The sequence below is a fragment of the Diachasmimorpha longicaudata genome, chromosome 9 (assembly GCF_034640455.1).
Source record: "Diachasmimorpha longicaudata isolate KC_UGA_2023 chromosome 9, iyDiaLong2, whole genome shotgun sequence".
NCBI lineage: Eukaryota > Metazoa > Arthropoda > Insecta > Hymenoptera > Braconidae > Diachasmimorpha > Diachasmimorpha longicaudata.
Window position 1 is genome coordinate 3,797,758 of NC_087233.1, and position 19,066 is coordinate 3,816,823.

At 37.3% G+C, this 19,066-nt stretch overlaps 2 protein-coding genes across 11 annotated transcripts; both read right to left on the bottom strand.

The window, feature by feature from the left end:
• Positions 1-896: 896 nt before the first annotated feature.
• On the bottom strand, positions 897-11,323 carry Duox (Dual oxidase). The gene is made up of 13 exons (XM_064127986.1): positions 10,802-11,323; positions 10,289-10,369; positions 9,525-9,686; positions 9,050-9,445; positions 7,525-8,576; positions 5,923-6,720; positions 5,230-5,433; positions 4,843-5,155; positions 4,062-4,436; positions 3,441-3,658; positions 2,389-2,850; positions 1,312-1,467; positions 897-1,232 (listed from the first exon to the last, which is right to left on the bottom strand). The coding sequence occupies exons 1-13, from the start codon at positions 10,875-10,877 to the stop codon at positions 975-977; spliced, it is 4,551 nt and encodes a 1,516-aa protein (XP_063984056.1). The 5' UTR covers positions 10,878-11,323; the 3' UTR covers positions 897-974.
• Positions 11,324-12,187: 864 nt separating this feature from the next.
• On the bottom strand, positions 12,188-18,282 carry LOC135166062 (MIF4G domain-containing protein). 10 transcript variants are annotated; one of them, XM_064128015.1, is made up of 11 exons: positions 18,171-18,282; positions 16,949-18,070; positions 16,631-16,687; positions 15,978-16,059; positions 15,823-15,904; positions 15,181-15,361; positions 14,594-14,843; positions 13,986-14,104; positions 13,510-13,653; positions 13,152-13,280; positions 12,188-12,764 (listed from the first exon to the last, which is right to left on the bottom strand). In XM_064128015.1, exons 4-11 carry the CDS (start codon positions 16,057-16,059, stop codon positions 12,534-12,536), a joined length of 1,218 nt encoding a protein of 405 aa, XP_063984085.1. In that variant the 5' UTR covers positions 16,631-16,687; positions 16,949-18,070; positions 18,171-18,282; the 3' UTR covers positions 12,188-12,533. The 10 variants fall into 10 exon arrangements, with proteins under 10 accessions (XP_063984085.1, XP_063984082.1, XP_063984080.1 ...); XM_064128012.1 differs by having other exon boundaries at positions 15,823-15,916; positions 18,171-18,281; XM_064128010.1 differs by lacking the exon at positions 16,631-16,687 and having other exon boundaries at positions 15,823-15,916; positions 16,949-17,599; positions 17,743-18,070; positions 18,171-18,185.
• Positions 18,283-19,066: the final 784 nt, after the last annotated feature.

Here is a 19,066-nt window from a genome sequence, read left to right on the forward strand (position 1 = left end):
GCTGCTGAAGACCTAGACATTCACCCCAAAACTGTTTTAAACCATTTGAAGAGGACTGGTTGCAAGAATGTACTTCACGTTTGGGCACCACTGGATTTGACACTGGAAAAGTTGATGGATCGAATGTCCACCTGTGGATCGCTGTTGAACCGAAGCGAAATCGAACCATTTTTCAAAGGACTCGTAACGGCTGATGGAAAGTGGATCATGTACTGGAATGATGAACGAAAATGATCGGCAAAGCTGGTGAAGCTCCACGAGCCCTGGCGAAGGCAAAATTGATGGAAAAAAAGTGATGCTGTGGTTGGTGGGATTGGAGAGGAATTATTCACTGTGAACTACCACCACCCGGTCAGTCGATTAATTATCACCTCTTCTGTCAGCAGATGGAACGATTACGCCAAACAATCGAGAAGGAGCGACCAGAATTGATCAATAGAAAAGGTGTCGTCTTCACTCACGACAATGTCAGACCTCACACGTCTTTGACTACTCGTCAAAAATTGAGAGAATTTCGCTGGGAATTTTTAATCCCTTCGCTTTACAGTCCTGCTCTCGCACCATCAGATATCCCTCCTTTCCGTCCCTGAAGAGCTCTGTTAATGGTGTGAAACGAACCTCAAGAAACGCCTGTGATAATTACTTATCGCAGTTTTTTGATCGGAAACCGCAGAAGGTCTGCAGTGATGCCATAATGACTTCACCAGAAAAAGGCAAAAGATTGTGAATCAAATCGACTGAATAATCTCCATTTGACATCTAAGAACATTTTTTTTATGATGAAGTAGGAAAATGCTTTTTCCTGAACTCAGACGTGAAAAAATGTTCCTCAGAGTTTCTTCTCGTAGTTTGTGAATGGGTTCGATCAGGGGAGTCAATAAAGAAGTCAATTTTGTACCAAATATCATAAAAAATCTATTTAACAAAATTTTATATACAAATTTTCAATTAAATATCGAGTTGAGAAGCTCGTATCATCCAAAATTCTCGAAATGATGGATGAAATATGGCAGCCTGCGGCCTTTGTTGACCTGATCACAGGCGGACATAACGCTCTTAGTCAGAGGTCTCGGTCCACAACTGAAGACACCTATTTTGCTGACATAACTGTGTTTTTTCTGTACGAATTTCAGGAATGACGTCATGTCTGGACGTCCAAAGTGATTAATCGCTTTGAGTCCTGTGAATATACTCTTTTTCGATAGCCTTTGAAAGTGATTCTCACAGATATACTGCAGAAGAAAATCAAAATTAGTGTTTTTGCATTTTTATTCAGACTCTAAAGATTATTAATCTCGGGGATTAACTCACAAGCATCGTAGTTCGGAGATCAAATTTGTGGAAGAATTGAGTGATGAATATGTGAATTTCGAGGACGTCCGTCACATCTTTTCGTTCAACGTCTCTCAGAACGTCTATGAACCACTCGAAGTGCTTGTGAGAGGGACAAATCCACAGGAAATAAACCTGAAGAGGAAAAATTGAGTATTATTGTTTGTTTTTTTTCTTTGGGAAGAACAACATTGTTATAGGTTAAGGGCAGGGGTGAGCAGTCTCAAGTGACGATAAACAATTTTTTTAGTATAAAAAATTATGAAAAAAAACATTTTTATCACTAAAAAAATCTTTTTATCATTGAAAACATTTTTTTAAATCATCTTAAAACATTGAATGGTAAAAAAAATGAATAAAAAAAATTATTTATTCACTTCAGATTATTGTAAACTAATTTCAACGTCTTTATGTGAAATTAATCAATTTTTAGGATTTTTTCTTTGATTTTTTTGCTCAGAATTTGTGGATCAGAATTCTTGAAAAATTGTAGAATTTATTGGTCACTCCCAAGACCTCTCAAGAGGAAACGGAACTCCTGCATCTGTCTAAACGTCTAGAATCGCGATTTTTCCTGCAATCATTATTGTTTATTCATGATATTTCGTTAAGTTAACAATGAAATGATGGAGTTGATAAAGCTCATTATTTTTGCTAATAAATCAATTTTAACACATCTTTTCCTTCTGTCAAGCATAATTAATTTTTTTAATGATTGTTCATCTGAATTCCAAATTTGGCCATTAAAAATTAATTGACTCATCCTCGTCATTATTATCCCTACTTAATTAAATCGAATCGAAGAAAAATTATTCTAATTATGTGGCGAGTATCCAAATGATCATTTCACCCAATCAATCATTTTAAATTTTTGTTAAACTTCCGCTGGACAAAAAATGTTTAAATATTGAAATTGAGAAAACAAATGAATTCATGAATCGAGTATTAATTAAAATTAATGATATTGATATTATTTAATGTCAATTTAAATTGAATTCAGGCAGACAAGCAAGTTCCATTTTCCCTTAAGAGCTCTCCCTCTCGCCCTTTCAGTACCTTCTTGCAGGCAACCCCTGAATATCTATTCGTAGAAGTTCCAAAGACAAGATCATTGAGCATGGAGGCATAGGGGGTGACCCCGATACCCCCTCCCACCATAACAGCCACTTCGAACTTATACCAGTCCTGATTTCCCCCACCAAAGGGCCCCTCGATCCTAATTTTCGGGTGCTCATGCTCAGTACCGTAATTACAAGGATCGAAGTAATTTCGCAATTTCCAGGTCCAGGGCCCTTGAGCCTTAATATGACACGATAAAAAATTCTCGTGCGGTGCTGACGTTAACGTGAACGAGTGAAACTCATTCGATTTGAAAGCTGTGCACGCCAGCCGAATCCACTGGCCCGAGAGATACTTCAGATTCGGTGGGCGGTAGAACTTTATTTTTATCACATCTGAAGGGAGCAGTTCCGTTTCTATTATGTCCAGTGACATATATTTCGTTCTGAGACTAACGACCTGAAAAAATAAATAAATTTATTGTTGGATGAGATATTTTGGAGAGAAAATTTGGTAGCGAAGAAGGGAACCTTAATAAGTCCATTTTGATTGTTGGTTTGTTTCTTGAGATATCTCGGAATCTAAGGGAGATGGAGAAAATTTTGTTATAACCTTTTTTGTGGAGCGAATTGTGTTCTTCAAAAACTGTTATGACAAAAATTTCGCTATCTGTTTAGTTTTGGAGATATCGCTCAAAAAGTCAACTGGAAGAGTGGGGAACTTATCGCGGTTTATCGTCGTTATTGAATTCCAATGTGAATACTATAAAAATTAACAATTTCTGAATTTCGAAAGTGTTTTGAAGGATAGGATTGATGAAATTTGAACTTAATTAAATATTTTCGTAATTAAAAAATTTGTAAATCCATTTTTGTTGTTAAAGTAGAATTTCTCCGAATTTCTAGTAAAAATTCTGGAAAATTTTAACTAAAGTTTGAAATAAAATTTGTATTTAAGTCAAATAGAATTTTCGGTGCACCACAACTTTTCTTCAACTTCCATAATTAAATTAGACAACGTTAATAAATTTGTTTTAAACCTGTGCTCACTTTATCGAGGGAATATACAATGGCAGGTCCAATGAAAAATATCCAGAAGCGCGGTTCTCCAGTGAGCCTAGCGAGTCCGTGAATAAGACACAGTGCGTAAAGTGCGATATAAAGACTGTGAGTTGACCAGAAAAATTTGTAGGCTTTTTGCCTGATGGTGGGATGCGCGAATACGAAGATAATCGTCATCACAATAACGAGAAGTATTCCGGTGACTCCTGGAACACATTAAAACCAATGAAAAATTAATAACAAGGGCCTTGTTGGCCCTGGTCGTACATTAATTAACATATCATTACTTTATATAATTTAAATCAATATAAAATCTTAACATAATATATTATTATATATTAATATTTTTTGAACGATTTTCGTGTTGAAAGCTATCAACCAAATGCAGTAATTTCCATAACTTTTTTGTTTATAACAATGTAAAAATCTCTCCTTCAAACCCTTTCACGTATACGAATCGGTAGCAATTTCATTTCCTCTGAAATTTCATATCATTTAAGTAATTGAAAAATCCCTAGAATTTCATGATCCCCCTACGATTGATGAAATTAAATTTTTTCATTCAACAATTAAATAATTTTTACTTAAAACAATGTTCCATATACCAACCTGTGACAGTTTGAAACAGCCAAAACGAAATAGTGAGCCTGGCATCACTGGGAAAGCTCATTTCACTGGTGAGGCACCTCAGGTGTGACACTGGTTGGGTGGACACGTGGTAAAAGTTCACCAGGTGACCCAGTGTATGCAGAATGGAGAAGAACAGGGCTGTACACGCAGCTATCTTATGAAATTGTATGTGCGAATCGAGGGGAATGTACTGTTGTATAGAGAATTCCTTCAATTTTGTGAGTAAATTTCGGGACATCGTAAGTAGTAACAGACTGTAGCAGAAAGACAGGGCAGCCGCTGACCCCCGAGTGATGGCGATTCCCACTCCCATTATGTGACGGAGGTCTACGTGCTCTGTCATGAAGGAGTAATCTATAAATAAATAAATCCATAAATTAACAAATTGCCCAACTCGCGTTGATTCTGGCTTTCAATCGATTTTTCATCAATATCTCGATATCTGAGGGAGATACGAAAAATTTTCATCAGATCATTCTTGTGGGTGTTGATTATATCTATAAGAAAGATTCCGACAACTTTTTCAATATTTCCCTTAGATTCTGAGATATTTATAAAAAACTGAGCGGTAGTTGTAATCAACTTGATTCGCTGCTGAATTCATACCTTCGTAATTAATTAATTAAGCCCTAATGATTGATTATTAAGGATTACATGTGGTTTACGATAATGTATAGTAACTAGTCATCCTAGTAATCAAGTAGTTAATTAATAATAAATAATAATATAATTATTGTGAATATTTTTAGAAAAATCTTACGAATGAATCGCTCCACGAAGAGGGCAATGGTAATCACATAAAATATAAACAAATAAAAAATATTTTGTCTATTTTCCTCCAAAAATGTGGAGATCCCGTCCCACTGCTTTCTCGCCCAGTTCTTTGTCGTCTCTGGTGGCAATTGGTCAATATGAAAAGTCGTCATCCTCGCGACATTAGTAGATGTGTCAAGAAAATTTTGCTTTGCTCCCTTGCAATCCAATCCTATTGCCACAAAGTCCCCTTTGTACTCATTCATCATTAGCTTGAAATCATTGTACGTGAGGTAATCCTTGCGCTCGAGTCCTGCGTCCTAGAATAATCATTCGTCAGTCTCACCGTGAATAATCGAATTTATTGACTCTGTGAATGGGAGGGCGTCATTACCTGAAACATTCCGTCTATTAACTCGGTTACGTGATCGTCTGACAACGAAGTTGTCCTGGCTATTTCCACTAGTGAACGCAGCATTTCCGAGAGCTCCTCTTTGTCGATAACTCCGTTACTGTCTTTATCACACATGTCGAAGATAATTCGTAATTTGTCCTCGGTTTTTCCGCGGGAGAAGAGTAATACGGTGTCCAAAAATTCCTGAAAAACGAGCCACAGTGAACATTTCGTCATTTTTGTTCCGATTTTTTTAGATTTTTTTTCTCGTTGGGTTTTCGAACTTTCAAAATTTTTCCAATTTGGTTATTTTTTTCTGTCATTAGTAGTTCATTATTTTGTTGATTTGATTAAACTTGATCATATTCTTCATCAATTGAGTATATAATTCCCAATTTAATCAAAAGAAATCGACAAAAATCGTTTGAATCCAATTATTCAACGATTTCTAAATAATTAATGAAAAAAAATGGAAAAAAATATTAATTTTAGAAATATCTGCGAATCTACGGGAGATATCAAAATTGTTATCATAACCTTTTTTGTCGAGCAAATTGAGTACTATAGAAAACGTAATGACAAGAGTTCCGCTATCTCCCATAGATTCGGAGATATCGCCCGAAAACTCGACCAAAAAAATCTCATCTCATCGCATTTTTCCACTTCGGCCCTCGGAGGACCTCCAAGACCCACCTGAAAGGATATCCTCCCATCGCCATCCTTGTCAACAATATTAAACATCTTCTTAACGAACACCGCATCGGGCCTCATGCCCAAAGCACTCGCAAATTCGCTCTTCGACAGCGAAGTCCTCATGACAGTGACGACTTCTCCCCCGTCGCTATCCTCCGATCTCCTCCGTCTCCTCTCCCCAGGTCGCAGTCCAAATGTGAGTGCATACGCCTCCCGGAAGAACTGCTCCAATTTTTTCTGCCTCCTCTCCTTCGTCTCCGCCTTAGCAATCATAATATCCCGATTCGTCTGAACAATCGACAGGTGTTTTTTATGAGACGTGAGAAATGTTTCCAATTTGGCGATAAACTTGGCACGAGAGCTCAGGGAATCCAGCTCAAGGACGAGATCATAATCACGAGGAATTCTGAGAAGAATCATTGCTTTACCACTGTCACCCCCCTGGGACTCCTCAACCCCAACGACATTGACACCCCCAAAATCAAATGTCCTCAGGTTGTCGCCCTTTCTGTCGACAATGTAGAGCGCTGCCTCCGGCCCAAATTTGACCTTGACCAGTCGCTTGTGATTGGCGTGAAGCCACTCCCTGACTATCATCTTGTCAACGGATATTCTTCCGTGTCCAGTGGCTGACGCAACATGACCAGCACCACTTCGCTTTTTAATCGCCTCCTGAACGATTCTCAAACGACGTCTTCGACGATTCTGAAGTTTGACAAGGCCGTATCCGGCTCCGGCGCATAATATCGGTATAAAACCGAGACAGACGCAGGCGTAAATGTAAGCCAATTCGCTTCCCTGAAATTATAAAAAAATATTACGGTGCATTTATTACCATTTTTATGAACGCATGAGCAATGATCGGATGTCCTTAAACGTGCGGAATTTTTTTTTTTTTTTTCATTGAACATTTGTGGAGGGTTTTGTGGGGTATTTTAGTGGGGGGGGGAGGGGGAATTGTGGAATGGAGTTGTTCTATTGTTGGAAAAAAAATTGATTGAAAAATCAATGTCAGGGACAGGTGAGGGAGGATGATCAGGGAGGTGGCGCTGGAGATGATTTGGGGGGTGAAATGTGAGGAAATTTCGGGATTTTAGAAGTTGAGGGGGATGAACATATGGATTTAAGGGGGAATATTTAATATTTAAGGGGGAAATTGAATTTTATGGGGGGTTGGGTGAGGGTTTTAGGGCGGTGGTGCTGAATGCGAATTTAGAGGGTGAGAAGTCATGAGATTTCAGACTTTTGGGAATTAAATTGGATGAACAGATGATATTAAATGTGAAATTTTCGTGGGTTCATCTTTTTGAAGAGGAAATTGTGGAACAGAATTATCTGAGTGATAACTTGAGAAAATTAAATTTATGAACAGTAAATTATAAATTTTTAGAACGCGATTTAGAAGTTGAAAAATTATGAAATTTCAGATTTCAGGAGTGAAACGCAAATTTGCAAGTTAGTAAACAATTTTCAAAGCTTTTAGTTTTTTTTAAATCTAAATATTTGCCTATGGTCCGTGTCCAGAGAACTCATAATAAAAAACATTCAGTGGATTAGTAAAAAAATATTAGAAATGTCTCCCTAATGTCCCCTAATATATACCTCAAAATAATCGTATCTCCTGAGAGGAACGCAAGGATCGAGCATTTCCCCAGTGAGTTGTTCCGGCTGTGGACAAGGATCTCCATCCTTCCAGACAAAAACATTCCTCTGAATTCCCTTATCGCTGATTGTCGTTGAGTTCATGATGACATCCCACAGTGTGACCCTCTTGATCTCCTCGATCTCGTTCTTCGTGAAAATTCCATTATCGATATTTTCAAACCAGAATCTATCGGAGTCCCTGAGCCTCAGGAATTGTTCCCTGATGACAGCTGAGAACAATTCACCAGGTCCATCCGTGGACTCGAGCATTCCCCCGACATAAACATCGATGTTGTCCAGGTTATTCGAGTGAATCTCCATCAGATTCCTCAGCAGCTCTGGATTTTTATTGAAGAGTTCAGGATTTATATCGTTCCAGGAGGTCCTCCTGGGCAGTTTGAAGTGGACCCTCGCGGTGTTATAGTCCGGTAGTCCATTGTCCCGTCCCCTCATGATGTTGAGGGCCCCCAGGTCCCTCCGGGAGAACTCCAGGGGCCCAAACAAATTATTCCTGATGTCGTTGCTCAGTAAATTATCCTCCCTCTCCGCCAACTGTGACGTCATTCCCATCATCAGCTCCTCGACCGTCGAGTTCGCCAGAATTTGATTGGAGTTCCACCAGGTGGTGCAGAGCCTGATGGCACGTTTGTTGCTCCTGGTCTCCCGAAAATTGCAGCTCTCGTCCCTCCGGTAGATCCCCGGGGGGATCATCGTGTGGCCAAATCGAAAGGCCGCACTCTGGAACATGTGGGAAATTCCTGGATGAAGGTCGGGCTTGTAGCCAGTGTAGACTGGCAGCTGTTCCCCCAGGAGTTCCGGAAGATACTCGTACATTATTATGTTCTGAATTGTTCCGACGACGATTCTTCTCGACCTTTGGAAGACCTCCTCATCGGTCATCTCGGGATTCTGGGCCTTGACCCTGGATGCCATGACATTGTGCCAGCGGTAGAAAATTATTCCAAATGCCAGGAGAGCTGGGTGCTGATTCGATCGGGGATCACCGAGAACTGGAAATTATTTCATTAAATTAAACCATCAAATTATTGAAATTAATCCATTAATTTAATTGAGGAAATTAGGGAATTAAATTATCTAGACCATTAATTCATTCTTCGTTTGATAGAAATTGTTCTCTGAGTTGTATGAACATTAATTAACTGGATTATTTAATTGAATTTGGGTTTGAAGTTATTTGGTCGATTGATTAATTGAATTGATTCTTCGTTTGATGCTAATTGTCCTCTGAATTTATCAATTTCATCACCTAAATTATTACAATTAAATAAGTTATTCAATTAATTTAGTGAACAAAATTATTTAACTAATCGACAACTTAAATGAATTCTTCACTCGATCTAATCGTCTGAATTCCTCAAATCAATTCCCTGAATTACAGAAACTAATCCATTAATTCAATAATTTAATTACTTTACTGAATAAAAATATCTAGTTAATTAATTCAATTAATTTTTCAACGCACGAAAAAGTCTTTCAGGACTCAGCATTGTCCTCATAACACTGGGCACAGCGTGATTGAACAGCGGTGCCCTCATCGTGTTCCTGACTGGAAATTGTCTGATTGGTTCTATGAGAAAACTCCCATCGACGAAGGATCTCATGGTGTTCGCCCAGGCCTCACTGCTGGAGTACACGAAACTCCCGTCTATCCAACTGGTCACCTTATTCACCTGCTCCCGAGGACTATTAGGACTGTGTCCAGTCTTCCTGTCGTAGTCCGCCCGCAGGAACGGAATGTACTTGTTCCCCTGGCAATCTTTGTCGAACATCCTGTCACATTTCTCCACGTCTATTCGATGGAACTCCAGGGGACATCCGCTCTCGCTCGCCATTACTATTTCCGCGGTTACGAGTTGTCCTGGAATTTTTTAAAAAATTATTTCCGGGGTTCCTGGGGTGGATCGATGCGGTGATCGGGGATTTTTGGGATTTATTACCGAAAAATGCGAACAATGCGGTTTTGTTCTTGACAGAGGCTATTCCGTCGGCTCCTCGCATGAACAAATCACTTAATTTTCTCGGTGATGCTCTGTCCTGACCCGCCATCATGTAGACACCGTCTGAATAAGCCGCTGGAGCTTTTCTTATCAACCGGCTTTCTATACAAAATTAAACGGCGTGAAAAATTTAATAATAATTTAGAAAAAAAATCATTTACTTCTTTGGGAGGGAGGATTCTATTGATTTTTAGTCTCGGGGATGTTATTGAAGAATGCCAGAACATAATTATAAAATTAATTCCATCAGGAATTATTGTTTATTGGATTTTGTTGAGGGGATAAAATTTTTTGTCTCCAATTTTTTTTCTGTTTTTCATTAAAATGTGGAATTCGAAGTGGAATTGGGTAAAAAAATGTGATTCTAAAACTTCGATCGATACAGATATGAAAAAATAATTCTAAAAAATGTTCAAGGGAAATGATTTTAAATATTTTGTTCTTCGTCAATTTGCAATTTTTTTAATTTCGCATATCGTTCCTCTCCGATTATTTTCGAATTTAATTCTTCAATAATAATTGAAATCCTGTCATCAAAATATCATCCAATATCCTCATAAAATCGTCTATAAGTTAATCTGCCAGTGGACCGCCTCCTCTGAATTCCCCCACTCGAATCATCGTACTCCCTATCCAAAAATCAATAGACATTTCCCCAAAAAAATTCGGGAATTTCCTCCAATCTGATTATTTTTTTTAAGTACCAACAGATCCCCAATCCGGATGCGCGAGATTATTGTACCATCCGTCGTACCTCTGCTTGTCACTGTATCTCCCATTGGCATCTGCAATATTAAAATACAATTACACACCCACAAAATTCACCCCATAAATATTAATAATCCCCATCGCACTGTAATCTTGATTCAAGTGTCAGTGATTCACCGGAGCATTGATTTTAAAGTGCCGAGATAATTATCGAGCTGTCATGTTTAAATCATCCAGTCCCATGTCCTTGCAATTTCACTCACGTGAGTAACGTAATCCCTTGCTCATTACCCAATAATCATTACCACTGACAAAGAAATGGAAAATATTTTTTTTTCACCGAAGAATTTATGAAATTTTTCTCTCCAAACTTCTGGAGGAAACTCGTATGTGACACGCGTAGCTTTCACTCTCACGTGAGCGGCAAGCAAACGTGAAAATCGGGGCCCTCAGACCCCAAATGCCCCATACAAATCACTGGAATACCTATTTATCAATTAAACACTCACCAGAGCTGGAGAACACGAGGACAATTAAAAATCCCATTGCAGCACTGGAAATCCACCTCCAGATAATCTCCCACATTTTATTAAATTCCGGTGGAAAAAAATTTAAAAAAAATTCCCAAAATTTTCTGACTCAATCCTTCACTCGTCTCCCACAGCTCCAGACAAACTCCAGAATCCTCATCATTAATTAATAAAATTAAATAAATAATCCCCCCAGCCAGGGAGACCTCTCTCACAGGGAGAGTGATGAAAGAAAAAATCGTTTTGACACGTTCACCAGAGACCGACTACTCCTCGTGTGTTAAATGTGAATAAAGTTGCCTTTGGATGTACCCCACTTCCAAGAGGAACGTCAGTGAGGTCCGTGAGGCGGTAACAAAACCGTATAGTTGCGGGTTGGTGGGCCAAGAGCACAACGATTCCGCCAACCTGTGAGGTGAAAGTCGTCGGCCTATTTTGCTCTGTCTCTCTCACACACGTTGGAGGGATTTTAATGATATCTCCTTCTTCAAACTTTTGCCTGGTTACTCGAGAGAACTCTCCTGGGCTCACCTCTACGTGCGTAATTCAGTGTTGTCCCCTCTTCAGGTGAATTTTCAATTCGTCTCTAATTTTTCGTCATCATTGCATTACTAAACTATATTTATTTGATAGGTTTTTTTAATCGCTGGGTTTTTCGTTACATGTTATCAAAAAACAACAATAAATAAAGAGTCAGTGGGGATTTTGCAGTACTAAAAAAATTATAATTTCATAATTTTTTGCAGGAGTTAGAAAATAAATTTCTTTTACTAAAAACTGAAATTAAGTTGTCCTTCATTTTTGGGGTCGATCGATCTTCCAATTCAATCGTAATAACAGTAATCATCATTATAAGTAATTTGATAATTGATTTACCAATTCAGTTGTGTTAGTAAAGTATTTAAAAAACGTTTTGTCAGTGATTCTGATTTTTTCTGATGAAACTGGCGAAAAGAAGTGAAAATATTGAAAAGGATTTTTGCTCATCGTCGATGATGAAGAAGCAAAAGGTTAATTGTTTAATTGATTTTTTTATGACAGACTCATTTCGTCATTCAATCTAGATCATTTCTATTTATCAATCATAATCTAATTTAATTCAATATAAAAGACGAAAGTAGAGCGCCATAAATTAAAATTAAATAATTAAAATAAATGAATCCCCCCAAGGACGGGAAACCCCCATTAAATAAATTAAAAAACAATTACTAAATTCATGAAAAAATGAGTGATAAATCAGGGAGATTTTCGGATAGGGAAAATAATGCAAAAATTTAAATTTCATTATTTTATTTTCATCACAACGACCTGGAAAAAAAACGAGATCAAGGGTGATCTTAATTACCTCTTCAAGCAAGGTCACTCTTGACATTGTAAATCATCTCACGTTTATTTCATTTTTTTTTTCATCTTTATTTTTAATAATTAAACAAAGAGGTATTAAAACCAAACACCGGTAGCGCTCGTCATCAGTGCAGAGGAAATTAAATATGGAAATTCAATTTTCCTACGTTCAACTTTGTTAAGACATCAGTAATTGATTTTCTCGTCAGCCGATAATTTCATAAAAAACTATTGATTTCAAATTTCATGTGCAGTGGCCTCAAGGCTACCGGATGTCGACGCCTAGAAGTCTGGTGAATCCCGTCACGATGGACTGAATTCTCGTAGTCTTAGTTATTTTTTCGTAATCATTAAGTAATCATCGCCGCTAGGACTTGGTGGATCCAGGGTAATAATAAACGAGCGCTGGTGCCGGTAGTTGCCAATGAGCCGCGTGCAGTTCAATTATCTGCAGGAGAACCTTTCTCACCGCCGGGAGAGTAGAATTTTCCGCGAGAAATGCGTCGCGAACGCAGGCCAACAGCTGCTCCAGTTGAACTGGCAGTTCGTTGTCCAAATCCTTGCCGATGCACGTCAGAATAAAAAATAGGGAGTTCGTCTAGGAAATAAAAGAGCTGTTAATACATCCGTGATGCCTTCATGCGGAACAGTCGCGCGGAACGCCGGACGCGACGTTGCCGAATTCACTCGTCGCGGCCTCGACGCGTCGAGCGAATTTTGGCAACTGCGCACGCCAGACGCGTTCGTATAACGCAGAATTTTCCGTTCCGCAGTATTATGCGTATATCTCCGTCATTTTGACGGAAAATGGTGATTTAAAAAATGCAGTGATTTAGAGGAGATGTTCAACAACAACGTCAATTTTTTTTGAATTTTTTGCACAACGAGTTGGCGGGAAAAAAAATCAAAATGAGGAGCACTGCGTGGTGGCCATTGGGCGACGGATCAAGCAGACGTTGGGCCTGAAAAAATGCTGTTGTATTACCTCTGGGAGGGCGTTAATGAATGACGGCTGGAGGCAGTCCTGACAGCACTTCCAGAGGAGCGTCAGGAGGACTCGACCCGGGGGAACTCCCTCCTGCTGCGTTTTCAGTTGTAATTGACGTCTTTTCAGCTGCGCAATCACAATGAAAACAGATATTTAAAAATTAATTATTTGAAATAATAATAGAAATAGAAATAATTGAAATAATAATGTTATGTATATTTTAAAAGTAAATAAAAAATATATACGAGATATATTTGATATCTATTCAAAAAATCGTCGATCAATTGCTGCGTTTTTTTACGGGCGATCGAATGCTGGTGTGTGGGGGAGTTAATTAATTAATGAAGATCAATACCTGACAGTACATCTCATTGAGGAATGTCATGAATGCCGCAAATTTGTGGCCCGATGAGGTGTCGTCAATTGATCGCCTCTGGTCCTGGTACCACTGCTGGCACATGTTCAGGAGGGATTCCAGGAAAGTCTCTTTCACTTCTTTCTGTCATACCCAAAAGGAATAATTAATAAAAAAAAAAATATAGTCTAGGGTAATTAAAGAATTAATTCACATAAAAAATATTCGATTGCAATCGCGAAGGTTTTCCGTAATTTTCCGGATGGAAAATGTCGCCTCATATTTATTTGAGATGATGGAATTTTTAAAAGTTGTTCCGGAATTTTTGTTATTGTTTATTCAATAATAATAATCATTGTGAATTCATTGGTAATTTGAGGAATTTTAGGCGATGTTTTTTATTGATTAAAGTATCTCTGAATCTTCAAAACAACTCGTGAATATTCATCATCGTTTCAACGTTATTGTATTTATACCTCGATAATTTTTATGCAGACTTTAGCCGCAGGCTCGGCATAACGTTTGTTTTCGACGATTCTTCCAAGAATGTGCCTGACCAGATCCATTAATGCTCTAGAGTTCAGAGTATTTGGATCTGTAACACTCAAACGGAATTAATTTAAATCAATTCATTGAAATGCGGCTGTGATTTGTCAAAATTGCGTTTTAAAATGAATAATTTGGAGAAAAAAATTGTTTCCATAAGATAAACATCAAATAAAACAATAATTAAATGTTAAAAAAAAAGGATTGTTTATTTGCCCATAAACAAACCAACAAAATTGTTTTTCTCCAAATTTATGAAAAAATGTGTAGAATAACAATTACAAGATTTCTTTTTTGAATGAAAAAATCCCTTAATAAATTGGAAAAAAAGAATCAATCAATTAATTTGGGTTAATTTGGTCATTAGGAGATCTGACCTGGTGTTCATAACATTTAGAGATTTTACAGATTTTGATGGTTTTTATAGGCAAATGCCGCATACAATTTTTTGCTCCAATTATTCGTTTCTGGATAAATCTTTGACTCATAGTCTCCCCTTAATTAATCCAAATTACGTCATTGGAGAATGTTGAGGTACCTTCTATGGCCTTGATTAAAACATCCTGAACCGGAACCGGAAACCTCCCCAGCTCGGCTGCGTCGAGGATATTGTTGGCTTTGTAGGCAAGAGCATCAGAATTATTGAAGCTCTTTGAACGTTTCAGGCCGTAAGACGATACGAACGACAAAGATTTTGTTAATTTTCCCGGTTTCATTGAATTTCCGGTGGGCTTTGGGTCGCTTGCATTCACGACATTGAAGTGAACTCGACTGTTCTGGCCTCCAGACTAAAAAAAAACATTCTGTTTACGAAAATTGAATTTTGATCTTAAACTTTCATTAATCGATGACGTCTTGATTATTTTTCAATTGATTGATAATTGATTGAATAATGGATACACATAAATAGAAATTCAATTGAGTGATCAATTTTAAAAATTATTTAGACTTTTGAATTTAAAAATTTTAAAATTACTTTCTGCAAATTTGTTTTTTAAATTTTTATCTTTCTTGCGGTTTTTTAAATTAATTTTTCCAGAGAATCTCGACTAAATTTTCCTATATTTCTCTTACGGATCTTATCGATCATCTAGAAATAAGAATACTTTCACGGGATTTAATTACATGCAGAATATTTCCACTCGAGGCAGAAGTGTTCAACGTGTGCGCTTGTTTCAAGACAGGCCCATGATGATAATTCATCTGCTGGCCCTGATGCTGTTGGTACATGTACCTGTGGACGTTCCCACTGGACTTACTCTGCTGGAGATTGTAGTAACTCGATCGATTCTCATTGTGATTGTGTCTGCGGAAAAAAATCAACACTCACTTTTTCATTTTCCGCGAATTAATTAGCGATGCGGTCGTGCAATTTCAGTGAATCATGTTTCATTCTGAAGTTTAATGAAGTAATTATTTTTATTGAGGCATTCTCTGATGAAGAGATGTTGAAATTCCGGCGATTTAAAGAGAGCGGGAAATTCTAAAGCTTGAACGAATTATTTTAAAAAGGAAAATTGCAGAATTCAATTACGAAATTATAAAACGAGGTAATTTGACTTCTCCTGACTTCTAAGTCGATTTTTTGAGCTGTATCTCCGTATCTAAGAGAGATAGCGAAATTTTTGTCATCACATTTTTTGAAGAACTCGATTTGCTCTACAAAAAAGGTCATTATAAAAATTTGCCTATTTCCCCTAAATTTCGAGATATTCATCAAAAAATGATCAATAAAAAAAATAATTTTCTTGTACAGTCTAGTCTCACTTTGAATTATTGTGCATTTCGATCTGCTTTAATGTGAATTCCTTGGCGTGAACGTTCAGCTGTGGGTTCGCCGTGGTGCCGTCTGATCTTCCGCCTGGGGATATAGTACCATGAAAATTCATTAACGCAATTGAGTAATTATTATAAATCATTACCTGGTGGTCTGTAAATTTCGATGCTGGGTTTTCCACGTTGAGCTACACTATTACTACGTTTTTGGACAACTGCATCCCTCATCTGCCAAAGATCGTAATTATAAAATTAATTCTATTGTTCACAATTCTAGAATTCTAAGAGACGTCAAAAATTTTTTAAAAGAGAAATTTGAGCGACAATTTCGTGCAAAAAATAAAAAAACGGTTTTTAAAAATTTTTCAATTCATAGAAAGCGGGGGAGGCAGGTTAAGGATAATCTGAAGATGATAAATAATTTTTATAATTGTTTAAAAGTATTTAACAGTTGGGTCGCTGTCGCATGCATCCACATCTTCCAACTCTCTCGTATTTTTTAAAACTCGTCAAAATTATTCCATTCTCCAGAGTTGATTAAGCATTAATTTATTAATTGTTATTGGTTAATTGCCATTAATTTCCTCTCCGTAATTTTTGTAACTCTCAGAACTATGAAAGATAATTTAAAAACTGGGAAAATGTGAGGGAAAAAATTGCGGCGGAAATTCTCAGTCAAAACTGAACAGAAAAGTTTTTTAAATAGTTCAAAAAAATTGTTCACTTTACAAAAAGCTGATGAAGCACGTTCAGGATAATCTGAATACAATAAATAATTTAAACAATTGTTTAAAAATACCAAGTGGGGTCGAAGTCCTCCGTTCACGTCTACCAACCCTCACACTTGTACAAATTCCTGCAAATTTTCCCAAAATTTTGACACATTATTTTAATTAATTAACAAAAAAGTTAATTGAATCGAGTCATCGCGCCGGTTACAAGTGCCAAGATAATTCCAAAGACCCTCTAATTGTTAGAAAATAATTATCCTAGCGATCAGCATCGAAACCCATTCCACACAGAATAAAATTCGAATAAAAAATCAAATGAAGCTCCATAAAAAAACATTAAATTTAATGAAAAAAAATACAAAGGGAACATGCCTTCGCATACTTACAATGACAACTGCGCGACAAGACTCATGCTCACATCAATACAATATTACGTACTTCACGCACAATTTGACTGGCAAAATGCTGATGTAAAAACATTCAGAACAACGAGGAAAGAGGTAGAAACTGATTACCGAGACAACACTTCATTCCAACGATTAAAAAGATAATTGTAAAAAAATATAAATAATTTTTTGAACTTCTTATTGAAGTATTTGGTTGCTCTTCTCACCCAGAGTATATTCGTACAAGTTTTCAGCGCTTATTTCAATCCACATTGGGGGGAACAAGGAGGGACGTCCGATGACTAGGAACTAATAATAGCGAGCTCTTTGCCACTAACACTGTGTGCACTGTACATGAAAAAATATATTCAAGCAAACTGCTGCTGTGGGCGATGAGTCTAGAAAGCTGAGGGAATATAACATTGAATAAATATGTTGAAATATGCATCTCCAAATTCGTCGTTTCCTCACACCTACGGATGCAGTTGACGTACTCCTGGTCTTTCACTGTCAGTTGGGCAAGAATTTTTATGGTTTTATGCTGATGCTCTGCTCTGGCCAAAGCCAGGAGTCAATTAAGTCCGGTGACGAAGTGGTAAATTGAGATGTCATTTTGGACTACTGATCAGTTTTTAATGGATATCTCGAAGTCTAGGGGAGATAGGGAAATTTTTGTTATGACATTTTTTATGGAGCTAATTGAGGGCGACAATTAATGTCCCAACAAAAATTCTGATATCTCTGTTAGATTCAGAGATATCGATCAAAAACTGGTCTGAAAAGAGTGATTTTACCTCGTTTTACCACTTCGTTACTGAATTCAGGCCCTCCTGACCCTTAGGAGGTGTGGAGACTCGAAAAATAACGAGTGGTGATCCTGGGACCCAGTTTCCGGATGTCTTAGATTACTATCCACAGACGTACCTCTGCTAGCTGAATGTCTCCAGTCGTGTTTTTGTTGACTTCGATGGAAAGCTCTATATCTTCTCAATTATTCTTTTCATTTCATTTTAAACGTTTGTTTGGACGTCATTTCGATTTTTTATTCGAATTCTTCGAAGCATTTAAAAAACAATTAATCGCCATTAGTATTCTGACAACATCCATTTCCCTGATGGCATCCTAACCTCAAAAAAAAAATTAAAATTCAATCAAATCCTGACAAACATCAAGAATATTCCATTAACCAAAATAAATAAATATTGAAGGGATTGTAGCCCACCGCAAATCCTCCATAACTTCCTCCATTCGAATAATTCCACACGCTTCTGCGCGCGACTCACCAATTCATCATCCATTGGACAACAAGTTTCATGATTTTATGCTGATGTTCTCTGACCTGAGCCTGAAGTCAATTAAATTGAGACCCTCACCTTAGGAGGTCTGATGACTCGAAGAATGACAAATGGAGATCGTGTAACCCAATTTTGAATCCTCTGAACCTCTCTCTAACTGGATCTGTCGAGTCTTTAGTTTTTTGTTTCCAGTGGAAGCCTCACAATTTCTCAATTTTCAATCACATCGTTCACTTAATTTCAAACAATTCTTTGGACATCATTTCTGTTGTCGACTCGACTTTTGTCAAGCATTTAAAAATCAATCAATTGCCATTAGTATTTTGATAATATCTACTTCACTGATGGTATTCTAACCTCAAAAAAATTAAAATTCAGTCTTTTTCTAACAAACATAAAAAATATTCGTTTTATCAAAATAAATAAAATCGACACAATTGCAGAAGACTCCATTCAAATTCAAGTCATTCACCCGCTTCTCTGTAACGCTCCACCGATCCGTCGGTAAAGCAGATTCCTGGGGCTGGTATATATGAAAATTAACGTGGGTCACCTCTGTAAATAAACTCTCGCCAATAAAAAAATTGTAGCCATCAATTTTTATTGTTTTTTTGATACCCAATGGATGATACCATGTGTCAGACAAAAACCCTTCGTTTTAAATCCGAAAACCCAAGTAAACAATTCGTATAAATATTGTCACAACATCTATTTCACTAATGCCATTCTAACCTCAAAAAAAATCTAGTCAATTCCCGATAAACATCAATCAAGAATATTTTATTAACAAAAATAAATAAACATCGACCGAATTTCAGTCCCA

Excerpts from the sequence above, each read along its gene's own strand:
- Duox (XM_064127986.1), bottom strand. The coding sequence starts at position 10,877 with ATGTGGGAGATTATCTGGAGGTGGATTTCCAGTGCTGCAATGGGATTT. Across the intron at positions 10,370-10,801 it reads CCTCGTGTTCTCCAGCTCTG|ATGCCAATGGGAGATACAGT; the intron begins GTGAGTGTTTAA and ends TTAATATTGCAG. Across the intron at positions 5,156-5,229 it reads TAATAGACGGAATGTTTCAG|GACGCAGGACTCGAGCGCAA; the intron begins GTAATGACGCCC and ends TGATTATTCTAG.
- LOC135166062 (XM_064128006.1), bottom strand. Across the intron at positions 15,362-15,822 it reads GAAATGCACAATAATTCAAA|ACACAATCACAATGAGAATC; the intron begins GTGAGACTAGAC and ends TTTTTTCCGCAG. Across the intron at positions 14,844-15,180 it reads CGAGTGGAAATATTCTGCAT|TCTGGAGGCCAGAACAGTCG; the intron begins GTAATTAAATCC and ends GTTTTTTTTTAG.